Here is a 24,198-nt window from a genome sequence, read left to right as displayed (position 1 = left end):
GGTCAGGGTTCGGTCGCTAACCATGATTTTCATTTTTAAAAAAGACGGTTTGATTAGAAATTTGTGCAGATTTTCGAAGTAAAACAGCGTCACGATTCTTACAACAAAGACAGAAACAAGCGTCTCTGTAGACTTATACAGCGTCTAAATGAAACAGATCGATACATGTAACAACTTGCACAGAAACATGTAATAAACACAAATTTGGAGAAATTAACATTTCACCATACTTCAACAAATAAAGGCACCCGTGTGCCAATCCTGGCGCAAATAAAATTCAAATATGGAGCATATTTTTAATTCATAGCTATTCATAAAATCGATAGAGTACATATGAAGAACTCACATAAAGCGAAAATTAAAGTATGAGGTGTAATTCTATAATAAAATCGTGTTATAAATTCCTATCAATTCCTTGCTGATTGTGGCGCCGTTATATGTCGCAACGCCGCTAAATGTCGTACTTTCCGCTAAATGTCGCACCATTGACGCTAAATATCGCAACCGCCGCTAAATGTCGCAAAACCATTTGACGTGAAATGTCGCAATGTTAACGTTAAATGTCGCACGAATTTCCCTTACCGTTAAATGTCGCAACACTACCGTTAAATGTCGCAAGATGTAATTTTATGTTGAACTCAAGTTTTATTGTTGGATCATATTAATTAAATCTGCCTACTCAATTTGAAAGCGAGTGAATTTATTATATATGGAACTGCGCTACAATTTAGGCGGCATCTTGTAAATAAATGTATATTGTTTTGCGTTCGATTTTTAGCTGATCTTATACAAGTACATTGTACATATTGATATAATTGTCTACTATTTGTATGAAACTGCAAAATTGGCATTGTTCTGTAAATAGTTTAGTACAATTGTGTCTGTAAAATGGCAGAAGAGACAGGCTGCCTGGGGTGGCAGTCTGATGGCCTAGTTGACTGAGGAGGCAAATTGTCTCGCTGTCGGAAGAGGAAGCCTAAATCGCTAACGACCTGGACCTTAAGAGTTTGCCTAACGCCCTGTAAACCTAACGTTGGTAGCCTAGTATCCTGAGGAGGTCGCCTAACATCCCAACAGCCTATCGATGTCAGCTTTGCAACCTGAAGTTGGCAATCTAACAGCTTAAAGTCGGCAGCTAGTAGCTTAAAGTTAGTAACTTATATTATAAATATGGAAACAATTCAGAATACAGTAAAATCACTATGAAAGGTCATGCAAAAGCACATACACATGCATGAATATGGGAAAAAACGCCTTTACCTTTAGGGCACTTAACTTTGTAGTCTTATAGCCTAAAGCTGGCAGTCTAGGAGCCTGGCAGCCCAAAATTGGTGTCATGTTTTAAAAAATGGAACGATCAAAATAATAAAACGGCAAGTTGGATTTTTCCTAAAATCTACTTGTACAAAGGGCTTCATAATTTACACATTTATTAATCAATACAATAAAGTTGATCATGGCAAGTTACATAATTATTGCATAATTTTTAATCAAGTTATTGCCATTTTCAACAGTTTGAAAATGAATATCGTTAACCTAAACCAGCAAGTTGTATTTATTTAAGTTCTGTCTATACTTATATATTCATAATTTCCACACTTACTTATTTAGAAAAAGTTCATGATTTTGCCATCCATTTTCCCCAAGTTATATTCCTTTTTTTCACTTTGAAAATAGGACCTTGTATGGTTAACCTATTCCGGTAAGTTGGATTTATCTTAAAAATTTATTTAATGATATCTTCCATATCTGGTAGGTGAAAACCATTAATGGCCGTGTATTTTTTATGGAGTAAGGGGTCTCTAGAGTCAAGGTCACTGGTGTGAATTTTTTATAACATTTTTGCTCATTAAGCCTTTATTGTTAAGATTATGTATTTCATGTTTAATACAAACATGCCAAGGGAGGTCCTCTTCCTTTGGGTTTAATTGGGGGTCCTGTGGGTAAAGGCCAAAGTCACCAATGCCCAAATAGATTTAAACATTTTTACAGGTGTTTTAACGTTATTCTTTTGAAAGATGTCTTTTATATTTGGTAGAAGCATGGAATTGAGGTATTCTCCTTTGGATGGAATTATGGTTCAGTTGGGTCAAGGTCACCAGTTCTAAATAGATTTCTACACTTTTACAGCCTTTATTTCAATGTGGCCATACCACGTGACTTTTCGGGTACGGAACACGCCGATTTTTCACCCGATTCAGGTATGTTTTTTATTCACAACTTATTTATTACTCAACCGATTTTGATCAGATAAGGCGCAGAGTACCCGTAATTATATCAGTTATCCACGGTATATCAAAATTCTGAAAACCCCTGAATGGTTTTTGAGAACATTCGAGTACAGTTTTCTTTTCATAGCCTGGGCCGAGGGGAACGGTACACACTCATTTGTCATAACAAGCAATTTCTAGCAAGTCATATGTTTTTTGACACTATTTCATAGAAAAATACATGTTAAATCTGATATATTTACTATGTCCAATGTATCGAGTGAATGTAGTGATGTTTTAGCAAATTTTCATAAAGTTATGTTGAAATGGTACGGAACACACAGTTATTTCAAAAGATACGGTACACACACAATTTCTGTCTGTAATAATTCTAAAATAAAATATATCAACATTTTATTTAAATTATAATGCCAGTGATTTTTTTCATAGTTATACATTTTATTAATTTAAACGAGAACCCAGGGACCTGTTTTGCAATGTATCATAATGCTTACTTTTAATGTTTATATGTATTTGTGCACTATATTTCAAGAGATCACGCTTAACATTTACAACCTCCATGTAATTGTCCTATTTAAAATCACCTAGGGTATGTTAAACACTTCGATCTTCACAGAATCAGGTAGTTGCGCTCTATAGAAAGAAAATGTTGTTATAAAATGCTATGTTTATTGTTGTTTATTGTTGTTTTTTATTTATTTTAGTTTAAGTGAAGTAATATATGTCTTTTTGCTTCATCCTGAAAAAATAAAACAAGGTCATGACCTAAATCGCTGAAAAGTATCATTACTTGATAACAATTTATATATATTTATATTTTGTTAATAATAAGCAAGTCATTAGGTACAATTTTGCAATATCATGGTCATGTTTAATTAAATCAAATCACAGAAGGCGCTGAATTTGTTTGGGTCTCAGAATGTCAGAAAGGTGAAGGCTGTGAGATTGTAAACCAATTTGTTTTTGTATAGTGCCACCAATGTTGTTTCTAGTGTCATAACTGTAGTAAATTGGCTATAAGGCTTATTGCAACACTGATATGTAATTCATTGTTTATTTGGCTTAAACAATTAAAAACAAAGACAAAAAAAACATGAGTTGCCTTAACTTGGATTTGAACTCAGGACATCTCTCTTCCTAAACGAGCGTGTAACCCCTCGAACACGGGGAAGTTATAAGATAACAGCCTGAAGAAAACCATATCATTCTAAATTAGGGCTTGTAACCCTTATTAATTTCGTTTAACACTGATGTAAATAATCATGGAGCTTAATATTACATGTATATCTGTAAAGAATTACACAATATTTGAAATCTTTGACCAATCGGGAACTACTTTTTCTTCTCCCGAGAAGGCTTGAAAATTAATGCGCCCGTCATTTGACAATCTTAACACAGTGATCCCCCCTTATTTTTTCAGCGTAAGAGTACATATAAAGGTAAGTAACCGCTTCCAAGGGTTCGGACTACTCTCTTAATTTGCAAATAAGCATATCAGAACCTGAAATTTCGCTACCATTATTTGTTTGGTCTTACGACCCAAACAAATAAAAATGTAGTCGCCATTGCTTAAATTTTTAATGTTTAAAGGCATGAAGCTTTAAAAATAACTTTTAATTCATGTAATTAGGTCAGTTTTGGTTTGGTTTCACGGCTCATAAAACTGACATTATCATGTGGCGACTTTCGGGTTTTACAAGTGCCCCTTTGGGTATAAATAAAGGAACGAACAGGCACCTGAGTAAAACGACCGACATTCTGTACTGTAGTAAGAAAACTTTCTCACATAAAAATCGAAACATCGAAGTCACTTGTGGTCTCGTACCTACTTCATGTAGTATATAAAACAGAACGCAGCCTCCAAAATCCATAGCATTTGATTGACAAAATGGGTATTATTAAAATATCATTTTATTTTTAACACAAACACGCACACATATCCATGAACTCGAGTGTTAAATGCATCTTGAAATGAAAGTCCAAGATAGGCATAATTTTACCAAATTTCCTAACATGTATATCCTTACATGTATATGTAACAAGGTTACCTTGTATAAACTACGTTACGTTATATTACAGGCCTTGTTCCCATATGGGTACTTCAAATTATCAAATTATTAATTTTGATTGCACGTAAAACTGCGAAATATTTGTCCATATGTAGATAATTTGATAATTTAGATACATGCAGTTAGTTTGGGATCCTGGCAGATGATTCATATCAAATATCATGGCCAAAAATTTTTTTAAACTTTCCATGATTTAAAAAAATCCATTTACATCAAAACCAGCGTTTTTTTCCTCCAAATTCGATTATTTAAACAACATTTTGCAAGGAACATATATTTCCAACTTACTCCTAACTTCTTGTTTGTTTATATATTCATACTATGTTTAGACAGTCATTTATGTATTCGAACAAACAAATTAAACGAAATAATAATCGCACATAACAGATGTCCTTGAATTTCACAATTCGTTTTATAATCCAAAAGAATATACCTAATTGTTTCAAATGAAAATCAAAACAAAATAAAATTTTGAATGTCTTCCGTATCCCTCCCTAAAATTTTAAACATTTTATAGCCAAATATTAATTGCTCAACATATAAAAATCGAATTTTGCGCAACGTACTCTCAAAATGTTCTTTTATTTTTTGAATAATCCTGTTTACAACAAACTGTAGGCATAATGATACTTTGCAAAACAGGTCCCAGGGTTCTCGTTTAAATTAATAAAATGTATAACTATGAAAAAATCACTCACATTATAATTTAAATTAATTTTTTTATATATTTTATTTTAGAATTGTTTCAAAGACAGAAATTGTGTGTGTACCGTATCTTTTGAAATAACAGTGTGTTCCGTATCATTTCAACATAACTTTATGAAAATATGCTAAAACATCACTACATTCACTCGATACATTGGACATAGTAAATATATCAGATTTAACATGTATTTTTCTATGAAATAGTGTCAAAAAACATATGACTTGCTAGAAATCGCCTGTTATGCCAAATGAGTGTGTACCGTTCCCCTCGGCCCAGGCTATGAAAAGAAAACTGTACTCGAATGTTCTCAAAAACCATTCAGGGGTTTTCAGAATTTTGATATACCGTGGATAACTGATATAATTACGGGTACTCTGCGCCTTATCTGATCAAAATCGGTTGAGTAATAAATAAGTTATGAATAAAAAACATACCTGAATCGGGTGAAAAATCGGCGTGTTCCGTACCCGAAAAGTCACGTGGTATGGCCACATTGTATTTATTGACAAATGTATTTCATATTTTGAAGGTAGATAACTTGCATGGTATTCTTCTTTATATTGAGGAAGGGATCAATGGGCCATGGTCACAAATGCTAAAATAGATTTTAATTTGCAGGATGAAGTTCACACAAACAGTTTATGCTTTTATCAAATTTGCTAGTCGTATGCGTGTTTTTATTTCCATTTTAACGCTAGAAGGGCAGTGGTCATTCATATTATTGTTGCAATAAATTAAAAAGATGTTATCTTTATACATCTGTTCCATTTGTTTTAGTTTTGAAAAATAAAGTTCTTAAAATTATCTTAAAATAAATACACTATTGTGCGAATGTTTGTATTTATGGTCATTTGAACTTCACTATGACGTAGTCGACATGCGCATTTTAGAACGAACATAAAAGTGGTTACAGATATCTAACCATATGTACGAGTATAATTCATGTCTTGTGTTTTTCGAAAAATGTCAGATTTAGTTTCATTGAAATATTTATCATAAAGCGTTACAGATTAAGATTTTCATTACAGCAAAGCAATGATATAAAAAGCCTAAATTCTCTGGCCAAAACAGCTAGCTGTCTTCAGCCAAACAGCAAGGCCAAATGAGCTTAATCAATTATTTGTATTCTTATTATATGGTATTTACTGAGAATCTTTCATAGTATAAAGCGACTTTGCGAGTAAAATATCACTTGCCACAATGTCAAAGCGTAAATAGTGTTTGACAAATCGTAAAATGTCCTAAATCTTGTGTACTTATTTAAACTTTGACATCTGCTTACTGTGTGTGAATTTGCGTTTATTTATACTCCCCACCGGTTGACCATATGGGCGAGTCCTCCAGAAGAGTACACGTCATTTTATATTTTGGAGGATAGTGCAATTACAGATATAGAAAGATATGCCCCGATTCCAGAAGCTTCCCCTTCTTTAACGTGCCAAGTTGTTTTAGCACCTATACACGGGACCTCGATTTAAAGTATCATCCGAAAGACTGATCAGTAATTTTAGTTGGCCAGCCCGGGAATAGAACCAACAAGGTCGATGTTACAAGTCTCGCACTCTATGCGGGCTGGCTGCTTACAAAAAAATCCGGTGCATATAATCGTAACATTCGCTCATATCTAGCACCCGACTGCGGATCGAATACTACATGATCAAGGAGTACTACATGATATGAGCCGTGTCACGACATAACCAACATAATGGGTTTGCGACCAGCATGAATCCAGACCAGCCTGCGCATTCGCGCAGTCTGACCAGGCTCTCAGTTTGACAATGCGGATGCGCAGTCTGGTCTGGATCCATGCTGGTCGCAAACCCATTATGTTGGTTTTGTCGTGACACGGCTCATATTTTTTTTTTTTTTTTTTGATTTTCGTATTGACCGTGTTTTTTTTCACGTATTTGCCGTTTCTGTTAAAATAAAAAATTGCCTTGATATTCAATCAATATTTCACGTTTGAAGTGAATATTTGTGATGTTTCCTTTTTGAAAATATAAAAAGGGAGACATTTTAGAAAAAGTAGCTTTCAGGGTCATCTGTCCTTCAGAAATGCATTAGTACTTTCATATATTTTAAGTTTAAAGTGAATTTGTTTGAAATTAGCCGTAACCAAAAGGTAAATCGGGGCGAAAACATCGTAGAAAAATAAAGGGAATAACTTTGCAAAAATATAACTAGGATTATCCGCCCTTTTGATATTGCATCATATGATCATAGTAAACTAAACCACGTTTAAAGTAAATTCGGTTGTTTCTGAACAAATAAATGAAATTACTTAAACCAAATTCTGAGAGTGACAAAACCATAATACCTTTAATCTGTTGTCAATCAGGGTTACAAACGAAAATGTTGAACGAGAGAAAAAATACTTATCTATTGAGAATTAAGTATCAATTATCCTTTCTAGCCTAAAGATTACATTATATAGTAGCTTAAAACCTCGATATTTATGTTCGCTTAAGAAACCAAGTAAGACAAAGATTATTTTTGTGTAATGGCAATTACAATAAAAATAATTATGAGAATGTTAAAAAGTAATATAATTCTACTTTAAACATGATTTAAACATGTATTTACATCTTGCGACATTTAACGGTAGTGTTGCGACATTTAACGGTAAGGGAAATTCGTGCGACATTTAACGTTAACATTGCGACATTTAACGGCAAATGATTTTGCGACATTTAGCGGCGGTTGCGACATTTAGCGTCAATGGTGCGACATTTAGCGGCAAGTGCGACATTTAGCGGTGTTGCGACATATAACGGCGCCACACTGATATAATCACAAACCTATTTTAAAAATACATATTTCAAAATTATTGTAGTACTCCTCGAGAAAAAGCATAAAACGATAATATTTCAAGATTGTCGGCAAGAAATCTCGATAACTTCTGTATCCCCGCCCTTAACATGGCATTAAATGAACCTCCCTTTTTATTACAAGCAATATTTTAAACAAAGAATAATAACAGGGCTGCCGAATCTTTATCAAAAACATTAGGAAAATGCTTTAAAGTTTTGTAGTGAGACACAAGTGAAGCACAGCGGTGTGCACTTACAAGTATGATTGACGCATATCTACGTTGCTAGAACTGTCGTAAATTTACAATAAATACTTTATTAATATTTTATTACTTTCATAGTATGTAAAGATATTCTTTCTTCAGTTTTTCAGTTTCGTTTTTCTTTTACATCTGATTGTCTTATTGCATTTAAGTCGGCTTCATCATGTCTCTTTTCACATTATTTCATTATAAACGAATTCGCACAGTACCTCTAAGTCATCAGGCGTTTTGCTTATTTTTTGTTGTTTGTTTGGAAAGCAGCTAAATTACGTGACAGTTTGAAATTGGAACACATGACTTTCGACAAGAAAAGTCTATATTTCTTTTTCTGTATGTCTTTGTTGCTACACAACCGGTTTAGACAAGATGAAGTGCGGATTATCTGTAACTCATTGTAGAAACCTCTCACCGGATATTTAAACATAAAAATCTGTTTGATGGTTTATAGGATTATATGTGTTTAGTTACATTAATACGGTATGGAAAGTGCTCCTTTTCTAGTATATACTAAATTGAATTGAATGCTATTACGTGGGCAACTCTAAACCTCTTAAAATGGTCACATATATTTGTTGAGAAAACAATTTACTGTCAAATCTTCAAAAAACAACTTCTGCCATTTCCTAACGTGTTTTACATTGGCATCTACATAATTCGTATTTTCTAAATAAGCAACGCAACACTGTGCTTTAATGGCATATCCATGTTACGTCAAAAGGGCTGGAAATAATCCGGTACCGCGTATTTTCATAACGATTCTTTATCTTTAAGTTAACATAAACCTAAATTTTAACACGAATTGTATTTTAGATAATTTTACTCTTGCAAAAAATAATGTAAATAAATGTCAGTACGAAATACAATAATCAATGGACTGCTTAGATTTATTTTGATATTTTTAAAGCACATCACAACTTTAACATAGCGGTAGTCACGTTTTTTAAGCAAAGGCAAAGATCATTTGACATAGGAACAAATATTACACATATATTGTCATAGCTTAGTATGAAATTTCCCGTGATATAATTGTAATTTATTTCTTAATTTGAGACCTGATAAATTTAGGAATTGTTCATTGATGCATAAAAACCTCACACAAACACAAACAAACAAACAAACAAACATACAAACAAACAAACAAGAAAAACGACGACAACTAAAAGAATAAGAGGAAGAAACAGACATCAGCCGATGAAAACTTTATACTGTTAAGACCCCAGCTGTATAAAATGTTTTATTTTTCTCTTCTGAAGACGATGTTAATTCAAGTTATACATATATTTTGTCTCTTAGAGAGATTACTAAACATTAATCAATAATGCGTCTTAGTAAAGTAGTGCAGATATATACATATAGAATGTGCCTTTTCTCATGAAGAAGAAAAAGCTATAAAATGCCTTCAATACACAATGTCTGTCTGTCAATCTAACCTTATGTGGCTGAGTATAATTTAAGAAGAGAAAATACCAGTACAAGATGTCCTTACTTTATCTCCATAATTCATGTATCACATATTTTGGTAACATTTACATTTATATGACATGTAACATTTACTGTAAAAGATAAACTTGGATGTTCCCTCCATCAAATACAGGCTTGGCAGTCAAACCGTCAGCCTTCCGTTCCGTAACCACCAAGCTGGAGAGCATACTCACATGAAATAATTGACAGTCCCTGGTGAGATTAAAACCCGCAGCGGTGAGGGGCAATTGATTTGAGGGCATAGACCCCTGCATACATCATGAGCTCTGAGCAATGATATACTTCATTAGCTTCAATGACTCTTGTACTTAAGTAAGTCTTGCATCGAGGGTCCTTTATGATAATGTGACATACAATAATTAAAAAGAAATTTTAAGAACAAGATTATCAGTAGATCAGTGTGTCATAAACTGTCTTATTTGATACCTATATTACAAACATCTGCACCAACACCGCACCATCTAATCACATTAAGTGATACCCTACCATTTTGTACCACAGATGTAGGGTTCCTTACCTTGCTAGCTCCTATTTGTGGTTTATTTTCTTCTGATTCCCATTCTGCTGTAGCATCTTCCTGAATCTCCTCAATATACACATCTACGTTTTCAATTGGTTCTGCAAGAAATACATTGCTGATCCATATGAATCATGTATTTTAAGATATTGAACTAAATCACGAACCTCGAGCCATGCTATTTTGACATTGTTCGAAGAGAAAAAAACCAGCTAATGTTATATTGTCTCTCACCCTTGTCTTAAATGTTTTACGTATATGTTAAAGCAATCTTCTAAAAGTAATAATGTATATTAGCATGAAACGCTTGCTGTGCTGAATCTCTTTCTAAAATTTCTATCTAATCATTAATTGTTGACATCTTGTGACCATTCATTCTTTTGTTTTTATTTGGAACTGTATATATTAAAATTTTGATACAAAACAGAACTATGAAAATAAACAGTTTTGAATAAACCAGCTTGTTGTCGTCTATATAAGATCTTATACACTTTCATGAGGCTATAAGTGTATGAGAAATAAACGTTAAATAATGTGGTCAGTTTACCTTTACCGTTGTTTTCTGTGTTTGGTGAAGCAGGGAGAACGATGGTTTTTGGTGTGTTTGTTTCATTTTTCAAATGTATTCCGTCACCTGTAACTATAATTCCTATTCTTTTCGTTGTTGTTCCTTCCGGTACAGATAGAGTGCTCTTTCCTGTTCCTTCTGTCTCGTCTGGTAATATTACAGATGTAATGTTTTTATCAGTTTCATCTATCACACTTCCTTCACCGCTTCCCTCTACACTCCCTGTCAAACCTTGATCGGTATTTACAACTTCTTCAATTGTTTCGCCAGAACCTTCATAAATTACGTTAACTCGTTCAGGAGCGGGAGTTGTATCTCGATTGTTCTGTAATCTTACACCGTTACTATCAGGTAGATCTAGACTTTTTACTGCTTGATCACCTTGATAATGTAAACAATCTGCTAGAAAAGTTTCAGTCACCTTATCAACATCAGTCACTGTTGAACATGACTCACATACAGTGTCTCTATGCCTCGTACATGGTTTAAGGATAAATTCACCATCATCACATTTAGAACACATTGAACATTTTTTGAGGAAATTTTGCCCGCTGGAAAATGTACCTATTGAGCAAGGTTTACATACGGTGTCATGGTTCTGCGTACAGTCTCTAGAAACGTAATATCCCGGCTTGCAAGTGCGGCAATCTTTGGCAGTTATTATAGAAGTAAGTGTGATAACCTGAAATTATAAAATTTGAAAGAAAACAATTATACACTATATAACGCAATTTTCCTATAAAGTTAAGAACAAGTGAATGCAAGTTTTATTATTTAAAAGGATAAAAGCATTGAGTTGAAATTTAACAGTTCAGATAAAAGTAATTTAACTATCAAGGTAAAAAAAACCAATGAGTTCTAATGTTACTTTTCATATTTAAACAGTCGAACTTATTATTTAGATATAAATAATAAGTGCACTTTTTTCTGTTTGGATAACAACATTGAGGGGAACGTTTCATCTTTTATTATTTTTGTCTTCATACAAATGCCGAGGCATTCAGAGTTTTATATATTTAACGATCAACATTTTATTTTCTTTTATTTATAATTTGTTTACACAACAACAACAACAACAACAACAACAACAAGATAAGTCTATGTAATTTGAGCCGTTTGATAAAGCAAAATACTAGAACACTGGCGTAAAGAGGGTATATCAAATTGTTTAAAACATGACAGAATATTTATAATCAACACCGTAGTAAAATAATTGGGAACCTTCTGTAAACCATCGAGATATAATGAACATCTTCAGAATTCCTTAATAAGACACGTGAGAAAGAAATAAAGATATTGAAGTAATAAGAAGCCGGAATATCAGTGACCCATCACGTACACTAGCCATATCAAAGGTCCATCACTTGTCCGCTCTGGTCAATTTACAACATGATTAACTTTTCCTATTAAAACACGTAAATATCGTTCACGCCTGTCAAATTGACAGGTTGGGAATCTACGTTATCTCTATAGCTTGGGAATAATCTCTCTATTTTGATGTATATTTTCTATACACTTTCATTATCAGGCGATATTATCACGTGGTTTCTCCCAGACATGACCACTTCCCGAAATGTATGAGCCCCTTCAATGCATTCCTGGAATACTGTTGAAAGATATCTTGAAATTGATAATTCTTTCTTCTTGTTTTTTTCTTCTTTTGTGTGTTTTGGTTATCGTTGAAACATCCCCATCCCACCTTCCCCCCCCCCCACACACACACACTCAACTCCAAGAAGGTTTCTGACAAAGACGTATAATTTGACATTTTTATTACTGTACATGCAGTAAAGTTTTGTTATAAAATCATCTATATAACTCATTTTGTGCAATATTTTTTTTATTTCTAGACATTTATTCGCTGGATTGACAGTACTTTAATACAGATATGCTCACAGTCGCGTGCCAGAGCTGATTAATTAAATGCCAAATCTTATTACAGCATTAGATTTTGACAACTAGTTCGTTATACATGCCAAGGGAGGAATAATACATAAGACGATGACTTACAATATAATACCATATTAGTCAACATAAAATCTCAGAACTAGGCAAAATAATACGGAGTCCCAGGGGAGCTATAACAAGAAATTATACACGTCTTCGGCACGCTGTCATGCTTGCAATTTGAAATAGTCCACTCAAAGTGTAAAGGGACTCCACTGTGCCCCTTTTTTACATAACGTTTCCGAAATTAACATTCCATTTGATGTAGGTCTACACCAATAACTTGGGTACAAAATTTTATATTATTTGCTCATTCCTTTTTTTTTCAGAAAAGTTATTCTTATTATAAAAAATCCAATCAAATCAAAACAAACATAAGATTTTCAATTGATTTCTGAGTCTGATTTTAATCATCTTAAGGACTTCAGTGGAGTTCCTTTAATGGAGTTCAGTAATAAAATACAAAAAGTGAGATACCAACAATATAGAGTCTTTGTATACTACATGGTTTCCTTGGTTCTATCATAGTGACAAAAGATAATCACTAATGGTTCCAGACGCCCCTAGATACTTATTATTTGTACTTTTAGTATGCATATATTTTATATCAACATTTGCAAAACAACGCTTTGACCTTTTTCTTATAACAAGCATCAGGTGGTTAACAATACTTATGCTATAATTATCCGTTATAAGTAAGATTAATAATGTCATATCGTATATAGAATAAATATATCAAAATACAATCCTATATTTTCTTCCTCTTCCGTTTTAACGCAATAAGCTGCAATAAGCCAATGTGACATCATTCTATTACGCACTTAATTAATTAAGTACATCTCAAAGTCGACGTATTCAAATTTGGAATATATAGGTAAATGAATTCAACAAACAAATTAATATATTTTCGTAGAAATGTCGTTAGAAATTATGCCAATTAAGAAAATATTTGAAACCTTTAAAAACAGACAACGATAACAAACAGCAAAAACAAGATGTATGAAATAATATAAAAGTGTTCTCTTTAATAGTATGAAGTCACTAAGAAACTATATCTATTTTGTACTGCGAAAAAAGTATGTTGGTATCAAAATGACAGTACAAGATATTTTATTTTTGTATTTCCTAGTAAAAGTAGTTAAACCATTAAATATGACAGTGATTGCACCATCTCGAACAAAGAAACATGTATGATTTAAAAGTTTGCAAACTTATACGACAAAAGGAAATGCATCTCTAGATCGTGCAACACTGACATTTAAAAGTGATATTTGAAACAAAGAACATCAAATAATTCTCTAAATTTTCGTTGAATTGTTTGGTAGCGACTTGAAATAATTGGTGAAAAAATGATAAATGGCTAGTGAACATGCACCGGCATTGTTACATGAGAATTTTCATAGCGCGACGATTTAAGGAAATCAATTCTCAAATCTGCAATATTTTGTGTGAAGAGGGAAGGGGGTGGGGAATAACATTTTGTTACGTCACCGATAATAACTGCTGATTCAACAAAACATGCTTATTCCTTAAAACATGTACGTTCATAAATTAAGAGATCAGATTAAATCAGTAGACAAAGTTTATAAGTTATGATTATACTGTACGTGAATGTAATTGAGAAATACCAAATGGCTTGAAATAGCATAAGGTATATAAACAAAATAATGGAGGATAGCCTTGGGTGTGAACCTGTTTAATAACCATGGAATCTCCTACAACTAACAAAAACAGATGTCCTCTAAGTTTATAAAGATCAAGTAAAACAAAATGTTACTCATCAAAAATTTTGATTACCGAATTATAAACAATGAACGCTCGAAAAAAAACCTAGATCAACATTTTTTTCTTTGTGTTATTTTTTTCCGGAGAGAGGCAGGCAAAAAATTGCCATAGTTTGTACAGAATTTTTTCAAGGGGTAAATAAAATCAACCAGAAGTGGTGGGAAAGGAGAACCATATGTTCTTTTAAAATTAGCTATAATGGCCACAAGTTTTATTTATGTTTATTTATCCACGAAAGAATCTCGTCTGCAGCACCTTCTCAGTTCCAGAGTCCGTTCCAGGGGTCAAAAAGGAGGTTAAAGAAATCAAAGTAATGATTATTTATTTTATAAAGTGGCCGTAAATTTTCCAGATATCTAAGTGCATGTATTTGCCGTTTTACCATGGGTTAATAGGGGGAAGTTTCAGCTATAAATCTACAGGTTATTATCTCGGTAATTTATTCTAAGAATCGTTTGTGTGATACTGAATGTTGCAGAAAAAAAGATTTAATGGGTTATAAATAATGATTTATGTCTAATATAGCCTTTAACCTATCATGAAATGTTGTTTCTGTCTGCACTCATGTATCATTATAACTTCAATGACACACTGAGAAACTTGAAAGTACACATAAAATATATTTCACAAAATGTATCAACTAATATAGAATATATATAATCATGTAGACAAGACAGGTTTTAAATGCATCAAGTTTTTTTGTTTGCTATCTTCAATTGGACACGAACTCTGACAGCTTTGTCGAATGTTTGGAAATATCTTAATCTTTTAAGAATACTATAGCAGGGGCTGACGGAAGTAAAATATATACATTTATACTACATCAAAATTCTTGTGAGATACTTTATGAAAATGATGTAATATGGCCGCATTGAATTTTATTTGTTTCGCTGTTGTTTTACGTTCAAGAATTTCAATCATGTTAAAATCATTTTATAATGAAATTCAAAATTACTTTTTTCTCTACCACAAAGAACAAGAGTTTAATTGCATCTTTATCTTTAAAACAAAAACATGTGGCATTTAAATAAAGGTGAAACAATTAGGTCTTGTATGTTTGCATGTCATAAACGACAGTATGCTACATATCGTCATATTAAATGACACCTAATTTTATCTTACTATATTCATATACATCCTTTGAAGTAAAAGTGTTTGACAGCGGAAGAAAAATTCAAAAGTTGCTATTTGTGAAGTAATGAAATTATTTTTACAAGCAAACAAGCTTACTAATTTATACTTTTGTTCAAAATGTTTTCTTTTTCCTTTGAAGTGCCAGTGCAGTTAAGCACGATCCGTAAAAGAAACCTTATCTAAAACAGAAATTAATGAACTATTTGAAATGGCATAAATATATAAATATTTTAAGATATGTTATTTATTTTCTATGATGGTATATCTTCAAGTGTTGCCTTCTTTGAATAAAGATATCAATACTATTATTATTATTGTATTATTATTATTAAAAGAAATTAAAAGGTATTGATTATAAGCTTGAAGAACAAAGCAAATATAGTGCCTTCGGCACTTTGATAATACACATACATGCGGTCATATTAGAACTAACTAGAATTTGTAAAAAATATTTTCTCTATAATTTTATATTAAGACATACCGTTTTGAAAAAAAAAAGAAATATAAACAACTAAACAATTATAACAAACTAAATATTTATATCACAAGTTTATAAGATATTATTGTAAACTGATAAGCCTACCGAGCACAATTTTTCAAGAAAAAGAAATCTTGAATGAAATGATGTAAAAATACGACAGGAACGTGTGATAGCATCAGTACGCCGGGTAATTATGTAATAAAATCAGCAGGGTTATACGCCCAACTGGAGAGCATGTCATAAATCAAGGTGCTTGTTTCTAGCAGAAGTATTTTTGTCGAATGCAAGAGGGTGGAACTTTTGATATATATAAACTAAACAAAAAGACCTTTTATTTGTTAGGTCACTGTTTTTTTTTTAAATAGTTTATCGTTAACGGGATTTTATCAAAACGAGCTGCCTTTTTATAGATAAACAGCCGGAAAGATATTTTCAAGACTAAGACTATCAGCTATTTATAGTAAATGTTTATTGCATGTATATTTACATTTATATTTATTTTATGTCACACTATATGCAGTTTATTTTAAACTATAATAACATTAAAATTATGATGCTATAACGCTGTCTGGTGTGTTTGTTCATATGTCCGAGATACATCAGCGGACTTGTCAATCCGCGTCTGTTGGCACATCAGGGACGTTCTTGTCAAGCAGATCTATACTAAAGTCCTGTTCTTAGTACAAAAGGACCTTTTGCAGGACCACAACCCTCCCGAGTAAGTCACGGCAGACCTGGTACATAGGATGACTTAACCTCGACCTGCCGCCTGCCTTCTACGCGGCATACACGCCTCGGGAGGTTTTTGGAGGAAAAAAATAAATAAAAATACAAGCAACATAGCATCCACTCAAACAAAAATTAAAACAAACATTCCCTACCCCACCCACCCCAAAACGGGCACCCCCCCCCCCCCAAAAAAAAAAAATAAAAAAAATTAAAAAAAAACAAAAACCGGACCCCTTCCCAGAGAAAAAAAACAAAAAAACATTAAAACTAAATAAATCAAAATATAATTTAAAAAGATTAATAATGGATAAAACACAGCAGGACAATCATTTATTTTTATTTATCTTTAAAATTTCCTTTTATATTTCACTTATAAATACGGATAAGACGGAAGATTCTAGCTATAATGAGTATAAAATGTCGCAGTTTACACAAAACATGGGTTTCTCTCACGTTGTGTTTCTAATGACATAAACAGTAAAGCACTTTATGTCATTGTGCAAATTTAACTGTATGAGAATCAAGTCAGTCACACAAATTTAAATACCTTATAAAACGTGTTCTCTACACACGGTCCGCTTATACATGACGTGATGTCATCTACATTAAAAGCGACACTGTGCAATGCGGAAACACCGTTTAAATTTAACGTTTACTTTCAAATGTTGAGGAACTTTGCATATATGAATATATTTACCATCAACAGTGCAGTCTGACCTAATTTAAATACATTAAAACACATTTAACATTTGAAAATATAGATAAAATTAATACAGATAAAACTAACACATCGTACACCTTAAAATGACATAACTGATCATCACAAAATAATAATGTGGCACTTTTTACGTTCCGTACTTTTTTCAATTTGAAGAGTTTCTCAGATTATCGAATTGATGACATAGAATCTTAATGCCAATGAGATTATCATCAAAGTCAGTGACAACGTTCTGTTCATCTGACTCCAACTGATGGTCGTGTAGCATGTTCTTAGCCCTAAGGCCAACCCGTTTTTTTACCGTCTTTATAGATTTCCTTTCATTCCTGAATCTCTCATGCCATTTACACACATACATTTTTCCATATTTTGTGTGAATTTTCGAATGATCTTATCACTTTCAACGTCATCTGTCAACGTCATTGTTTAAGTAGCTGTTTCTTGTAGCTTTGACAACAACAACAAAAACAACAACAACGATAAAAATTTAAAAAATAAACAAATGACGGGACACGTTCCACCAACTTCCAGAACAGCCCTTTTAGAGGCACTTTGGGAAGTGAACACTCATTTGGTGTGAATAGACTTCATTATAATTAACTTCGGGTGTTTGAACTACCAAAAGATGTCTGCTTTTCGTGATTCGTGACGTATGATTAATTGAATTAATGAGTTGTTGGACGCAAGTCATATCACACTTTCTTAACTATTGATTATATCAGACGTTCATATTGTCAGTTCATCGTAAACCTTTGTGTATATGTCTTGGTGAAAATATTCGTGGTTACTGTTACACCCTGGTGTCTGCTGGTTAGTTCTGGTTACACCCTGGTGTCTGCTGGTTAGTTCTGGTTACACCCTGGTGTCTGCTGGTTAGTTCTGGTTACACCCTGGTGTCTGCTGGTTAGTTCTGGTTACACCCTGGTGTCTCCTGGTTAGTTCTGGTTACACCCTGGTGTCTGCTGGTCAGTTCTGGTATCATATCAGGATATGCAGACTCGTGGATAATATGACGTCACCTTCTTTCGTCGTTTTGAAAACCAAGTGTTGCTTTCATTAAAAATATCCTTGCTCGTACAAGATTCATACGACAAAGGGAATATTTCGTAGATACGTGATAAAATATAAGCTAAATTCGTTTATGTCCACTCTGCGCTTCCGTTGTTTCAACTTGAATGACTACAGTACGAAAATGTCATGTGAAGAAATAAGTGATGTGACAATTATGACAATGCATGTAATGCTCAGAATATATAATTCAGATGATATATGGACACGTTTCAGAGCAATTCAACGAAATTATTGACCCCATGTGGTTACGTTGCAAGATTTGCATTGAAAACATAAATGATAGATGTTTCAAAAGAGGCTCGCAAATACAATTGTAGTACAAAGGTAAAGATCTTCTCAAAAATCAAAATTATTTTTACACATAATATAATTATGAAGGAACAATTGAAATTACTGTTTTTCTTTTTCGATTGAGACCATTTTTTAATATCCAAATGAAAGTGAAATGAAACTAATAAGAATTGTCATGTACTTATTTGAAATCTAGCTTTATTGGAGCAGCAGACATTTTAAACAAACAGGAATTTTGTTGGCCTATGAGGTCACTGATTCACTTTAAGAAGTTACTCTAAATTCGCGACATATGAAATTTTCGTTAACATGGTGCAACTGAGTGCACGGGAGACAAGCGTGTATTTGTGTGTGGTGCACGTTTAATCGTGCATGCATTTTTTTCTAAAGATGACACGCATCTTACAAATTGAATGAAATAAGGCATGTAAATAACTCTGATCCATCGAGTCTGTCTGTTCAAACCTGGATATACAAGTAAACTAAAATGCTGAAATCGTATCATTCCCGTACAAAGCATATTTAAGCCAGCTGAATATATAATTTGTATATAGTTGTATCGTGTACAAGAATTGTAACATTTTCAAGTTGAGCAGGCTGGTATGAACGTACTTTTCATGTTTGATACTGATGTTAGCGGATGATACTACATGGTCAGTTAATAAAATATACATGTTCCTCTTGTCAAAGTGTGTAGTTAGAAACAAAACATGTTTTAAAAATATTCTAGAAACATAACATTACCTTTTTTAAAAAAAACATACACTTATTGTAATTAATTTTGTGATTTAAGAGAGCAGTTCCCTTATTTTGTCTATTTTCACGATAATTAAATTATGTTTGTTGAAAAAATAAAACGCCTCTGTAAATTCGAAATAAAATGATCTAATATTTATTTTTTGGTGTTGACATTTGTACTTAATATAAGCCTGCGAAATTAGACTTGAAAGTTCGACAAGAAAACGTCAGGAGATAACTTTGTGTAATAATCTACCACTTTCTATTATACTTGTAAATTGTTCACCGTAAATCACTTTACATATGTAAAAACTTTCAATTTACGTTTCGACCTAAAAGAAATATTACGGATAGTTATCTAAATTAGTTTAAAACCTGTCTGAAGTTATCGTAAGTTATACAATGACTGTAAAGCTAATTTCACTCACGCTGTCAAACGAGGTTGGCGAATATGTGAAGTGTTTATATATTACAGTGATGGGTCAATGGGACATGATAATGTCTACTATCTGATTTGTACAGTTTAAGGACATGACAGATTGCACGAGAGATTTGATAAAAATGACTTTACTTTACTATTAGTTAATACATTGACAAATTAAAAAATATACAAGTTGGAAGTTTGTTCACGAGTAGCGCAAAGCACGGGTAACTCACCTGTTTTTGAAGAAAAAAAAAGAAGAAAAATATTACTTCTTACCTGCAATGCTATTTACGAGAAGGAAAGAAAGGAATAGTTAAATAACATTTAAGTAAACGATTCAACTGAGTGCTTTGGTCCACTTTAAAGGAGCCTTATTAAGGTCCACTAACCCAAGAACATTATAGATCAAGTAGGGTGATTAAAATTTAAAAAAATATGAAAACGATTATAATAAAGTATACTATTCAGATTTGAATTGAAAATCGATTTTATTTTGCGCAATATTTAGCCCTACTGGACTTAATTTTAAGCATTTAACATTTTTCATTTTGGGTCATTTTGAACAATTAAAATGATTAATCCGGAACAAGACAGGAAGCAAAAGATATTAAATTTTGCACACAAGTTATTTGTCCAGACCTCATCAAATAGTGCTCAAGTATTCAAAAAAATGTCTGTACGGTCATGTAAAAAACAGTGTAGAAGCTCACACAATTAGAATAATACATTACAATGATTATATAACATGAATGTATGATAAATGAGAGATAATGTATTTATACATGTACTAATAATAAAACCGGCTCTAACTAGTAGTGATTGATTTATGTCCTTATGAAGTTTTCCGGCCTGTCAATGCGCAATGTATATAAGGTTAGTTGATATTTTCATCATTTTTATGACGACTGTATCTTGGTTTAATTATGTATAGGTTAACTTACTATTCATGGAAATAAATCTGCCACCTTGTCAAAATGAAGCCGAATCAGTCAGAGGGGATAATAAAATTTCCAGATTAGGTTACGCTAATTAATCTTACGGTTAAGTCATATTGATATACGTTAAAGGACAGGTCAAAAAGTTACGTTGACGGTAAAGTGATTAGATCAGTAATGTTGAGAATTATAGTCAGTGTAATGTACCTAGGGCAATAGACTTAACGATAGACGATCACCAGACAATCGTATGTAATATTTATTATAAATACAGAGTGATAAAAATGCAATTCTTCCCGTCGGCATATGCACCTGTTATCTGTTGGTCAATTATCTTAATTAAACCAGTTATATGTGTCACACAAGGTTGAACAGGTTATGGTCGGGCCATTTTCTGGTCGGCACAAAAGTACTATGTGGGAACATTTTGTCGTTTAAGATTAGTGAAGATTAGACTTTCTAGGCTGAGTCAAACTTTGAAAAAAGTTCCTTTCGTACCGTAAAATATTCAACTTTGTAAAAGTTTGCATCATTCATTAGGAGACATTTTCTCGCAAAACAGGTTGAAAACGTCAATTTGACATATAAGTACATTCATAAAGTAATAAAAAAGAAGCCAAAAAGAAATGAAATGAATTTTGCTAATACTTCAAGTTAATACTTAAGCTATCGAGTTCTTTATAATGCAGTTCAACCTTTGTGTTAAATACATCTTTTATTCTTCAAGTTATTATTATATATACATGTACCAAACAAATACAAATAATGGGTATCATTTCAAGATGTGCAATGTAACGGTAAAAATATATGTTCTTTATCATTATTACAAAAGTACATATTTTTGGTTTGTAAGTGAGTTAAAGAGCAAATGGTAATACATGAGGTATATTTAACTGGATGTGACATGTGATATCGTGACAATTAGAATAGAGGAGGTTAATAAGTCAAACCAAATATAACATGTGATGACTCTAAAGAGTCAGTCGTTTAAAGTTTCTTTAACTCAAACCACATAATATTTATATTTGCTGAATTATTTCGTTTTAACGGAAACGAACCTAATTAAGCTAAGCAAATTAGTTTATAACATGTGCGTCAACGTGTTGCGGTCGAGATTAGGCTTCAAACCTTAACATCTGTAGGTTATTATTTCCCTGCAAGCAAACTACATTATCGATCCCGGACAGTAGAAATAAATTAAGCTACTATGGTCATTAATTGTCCGTCTCCTTTATATTGACACCTAGGTCAATGTTGTAAAATAGCCAGTAAAAGTTACCACAAACTCATTATCTAAATCCTCCAGGTACATGTGACAGAAATGTACAGTTTTTATCATGTCTGAGTCAGTGTTGTCAATTTTCCCATAAATAACCATTAACAATGAAGTATGTAGTAAAGCATAACGCATTTGCAGTTTCCTTAAATAAAATATAGACAATCAATCTTTTAATTTACATAAGATACTTTATATATATTCAATGCAACTAATCGTTCTGTTCTATATTTAACATATCATATAATGATACAACATCTCGAGCATTGTATCACAGCAACAATTTCTCATGCACGTTATGCACGTCTTTGGAGAACAACTAAACGTCCGACACGACAATCTACGAAAATATTTGTGAAATGTGTATATAGACAATAAATCAGAAATATATGTTTGTAATTCCGACGGCTCGTAGTCATAAGATAGAATAAGATAGTAGCTGCTACATTGTTTATAAGGTTTCAATTTTTGCAACACTAATGAAAAGTAACCTATATATACGTCGAATGTATGTGTTTTTTTCCTTCCAGTCTACCAAATACCATGTTCATCCGAACATTGTTAAACGTTAACTGATACTAAGTTCTAATACGAATATATCACATACATACATAAGAAATATTGACGTCATTTCACTTTTAGTAGCAACTTAATAACTTTTGTTAAAGATGTTTGTCTTCGTGGCCTTTGTTACAAACTCCGACAGAAAATATAAAGTGTTTAAAGGGGCATTAATTATTACGCACAATGTGACATTTTTGACAGTCAATGTTTTGCAATAACTAATAAAGGGAGACTTCTTTGTTGTGAGTCGCGCATGCTTGTATTCTGGTTTAGGAAACTATCCTTGAAAGGCCTTGAAAACGTCTGGGGCATGTCTCACGCTCTAGGTTATATTGCTATGTACGGCTTGAAGTTTGAGTCATGCTTCAACTTAAAACAAATCTTCCAAAAAGACACATGATTTATTATAATGCTTTTCTGTGCAGTATATTGTAATATTTACATTTAAGATTTTCATTCCTCGAGTACTGAACAGGGCAATATATCAACGGTAAAAAAAGGAGCGGTTGAATCAAGTTAACATATAAATTTAGCGTAGACTAGTTTAAACAATTTAAAACTGCTCTAAATACATGCTAAGACTTTCACCTGGAATAACTATTAAAGCATACTTTCAAGGCCGAAGCAAAAGCACCTTTTTACTTGGTTTACTGACAAGTGTACGATTAGTTAGTTCGAACTTAAATACGACTCATAATTATGATTTATTATAGCATTGAAGGGTATTTAATCTTAATTAAGCATCTGAAAAGAAAGGTGTCGATAATGGATAGTAAATAAATTCATGAATTGTCTGCTATGTTTTATCTAAGCAATTATTTGTCAAATTCATACCTTCAAGATTGTTAACAAGACAAATGAGCCGCGTCACGACAAAACCAACATAATGGGTTTGCTTACCAACCCTATTACAAGTAGAGAAACTGATAGCGAACAGCATGGATCCTGATCAGACTGCGCGGAGGCGCAGGCTGGTCTGGATCCATGCTGGTCGCAAACCCATTATGTTGGTTTTGTCGTGACGCGGCTCAAATATTCATTTCAATAATTAAACTGGCCTCACGTAGTCATGAGGACCGGAAGGGGGTCATATATTCGGTAAGATCAATAACCTGGCATTATTCTAAAGTACTTGATTTTTGCACAACACTTGCAGCAGCACGTTCTACATGCAAAAGCAATAGAATTTTTAAATCGGTCAATTAGAAACATTACGAATACATCACACGTTTAAAACGAATCAGTTTTCTTTTCTTTATAAAATTAAGTATTTAAAAAGTAGCAATGTACATGTAGGTCTTGTGTCCGAGTTTGCAAATAACTGCGCGAAATCATTTCCCATACTATTTCATCAATGCATACTTTACTGGAGCATTGTACTTTTTTGTATCTCGTCTCTCATAGACTGGTAACATACCACGAATATATATGAAAGTATATTTCTATTCTTTAACATGTG

General features: G+C 32.7%; 1 protein-coding gene across 2 annotated transcripts in view; it reads right to left on the bottom strand.

Moving 5' to 3' along the window:
- LOC132722313 (uncharacterized) overlaps window positions 1-24,198 on the bottom strand; it is a 46,122-nt gene that overhangs the window by 8,415 nt on the left and 13,509 nt on the right. For both annotated transcript variants that reach the window (XM_060706782.1, XM_060706784.1), the window contains exons 2-3: window positions 10,626-11,328; window positions 10,079-10,179 (exon numbers count right to left, since the gene is read on the bottom strand). In XM_060706782.1, coding sequence (XP_060562765.1) covers window positions 10,079-10,179; window positions 10,626-11,328 — 804 coding nt within the window. The remainder of the gene's footprint in view (window positions 1-10,078; window positions 10,180-10,625; window positions 11,329-24,198) is intronic.

Source organism: Ruditapes philippinarum, unplaced genomic scaffold (assembly GCF_026571515.1).
Source record: "Ruditapes philippinarum isolate M1 unplaced genomic scaffold, ASM2657151v2 ctg1297_1_1_1_1, whole genome shotgun sequence".
Classification (NCBI taxonomy): domain Eukaryota; kingdom Metazoa; phylum Mollusca; class Bivalvia; order Venerida; family Veneridae; genus Ruditapes; species Ruditapes philippinarum.
The sequence above is the reverse complement of the archived record's forward strand: the minus strand, read 5'-3'. Positions and strand labels throughout refer to the sequence as shown.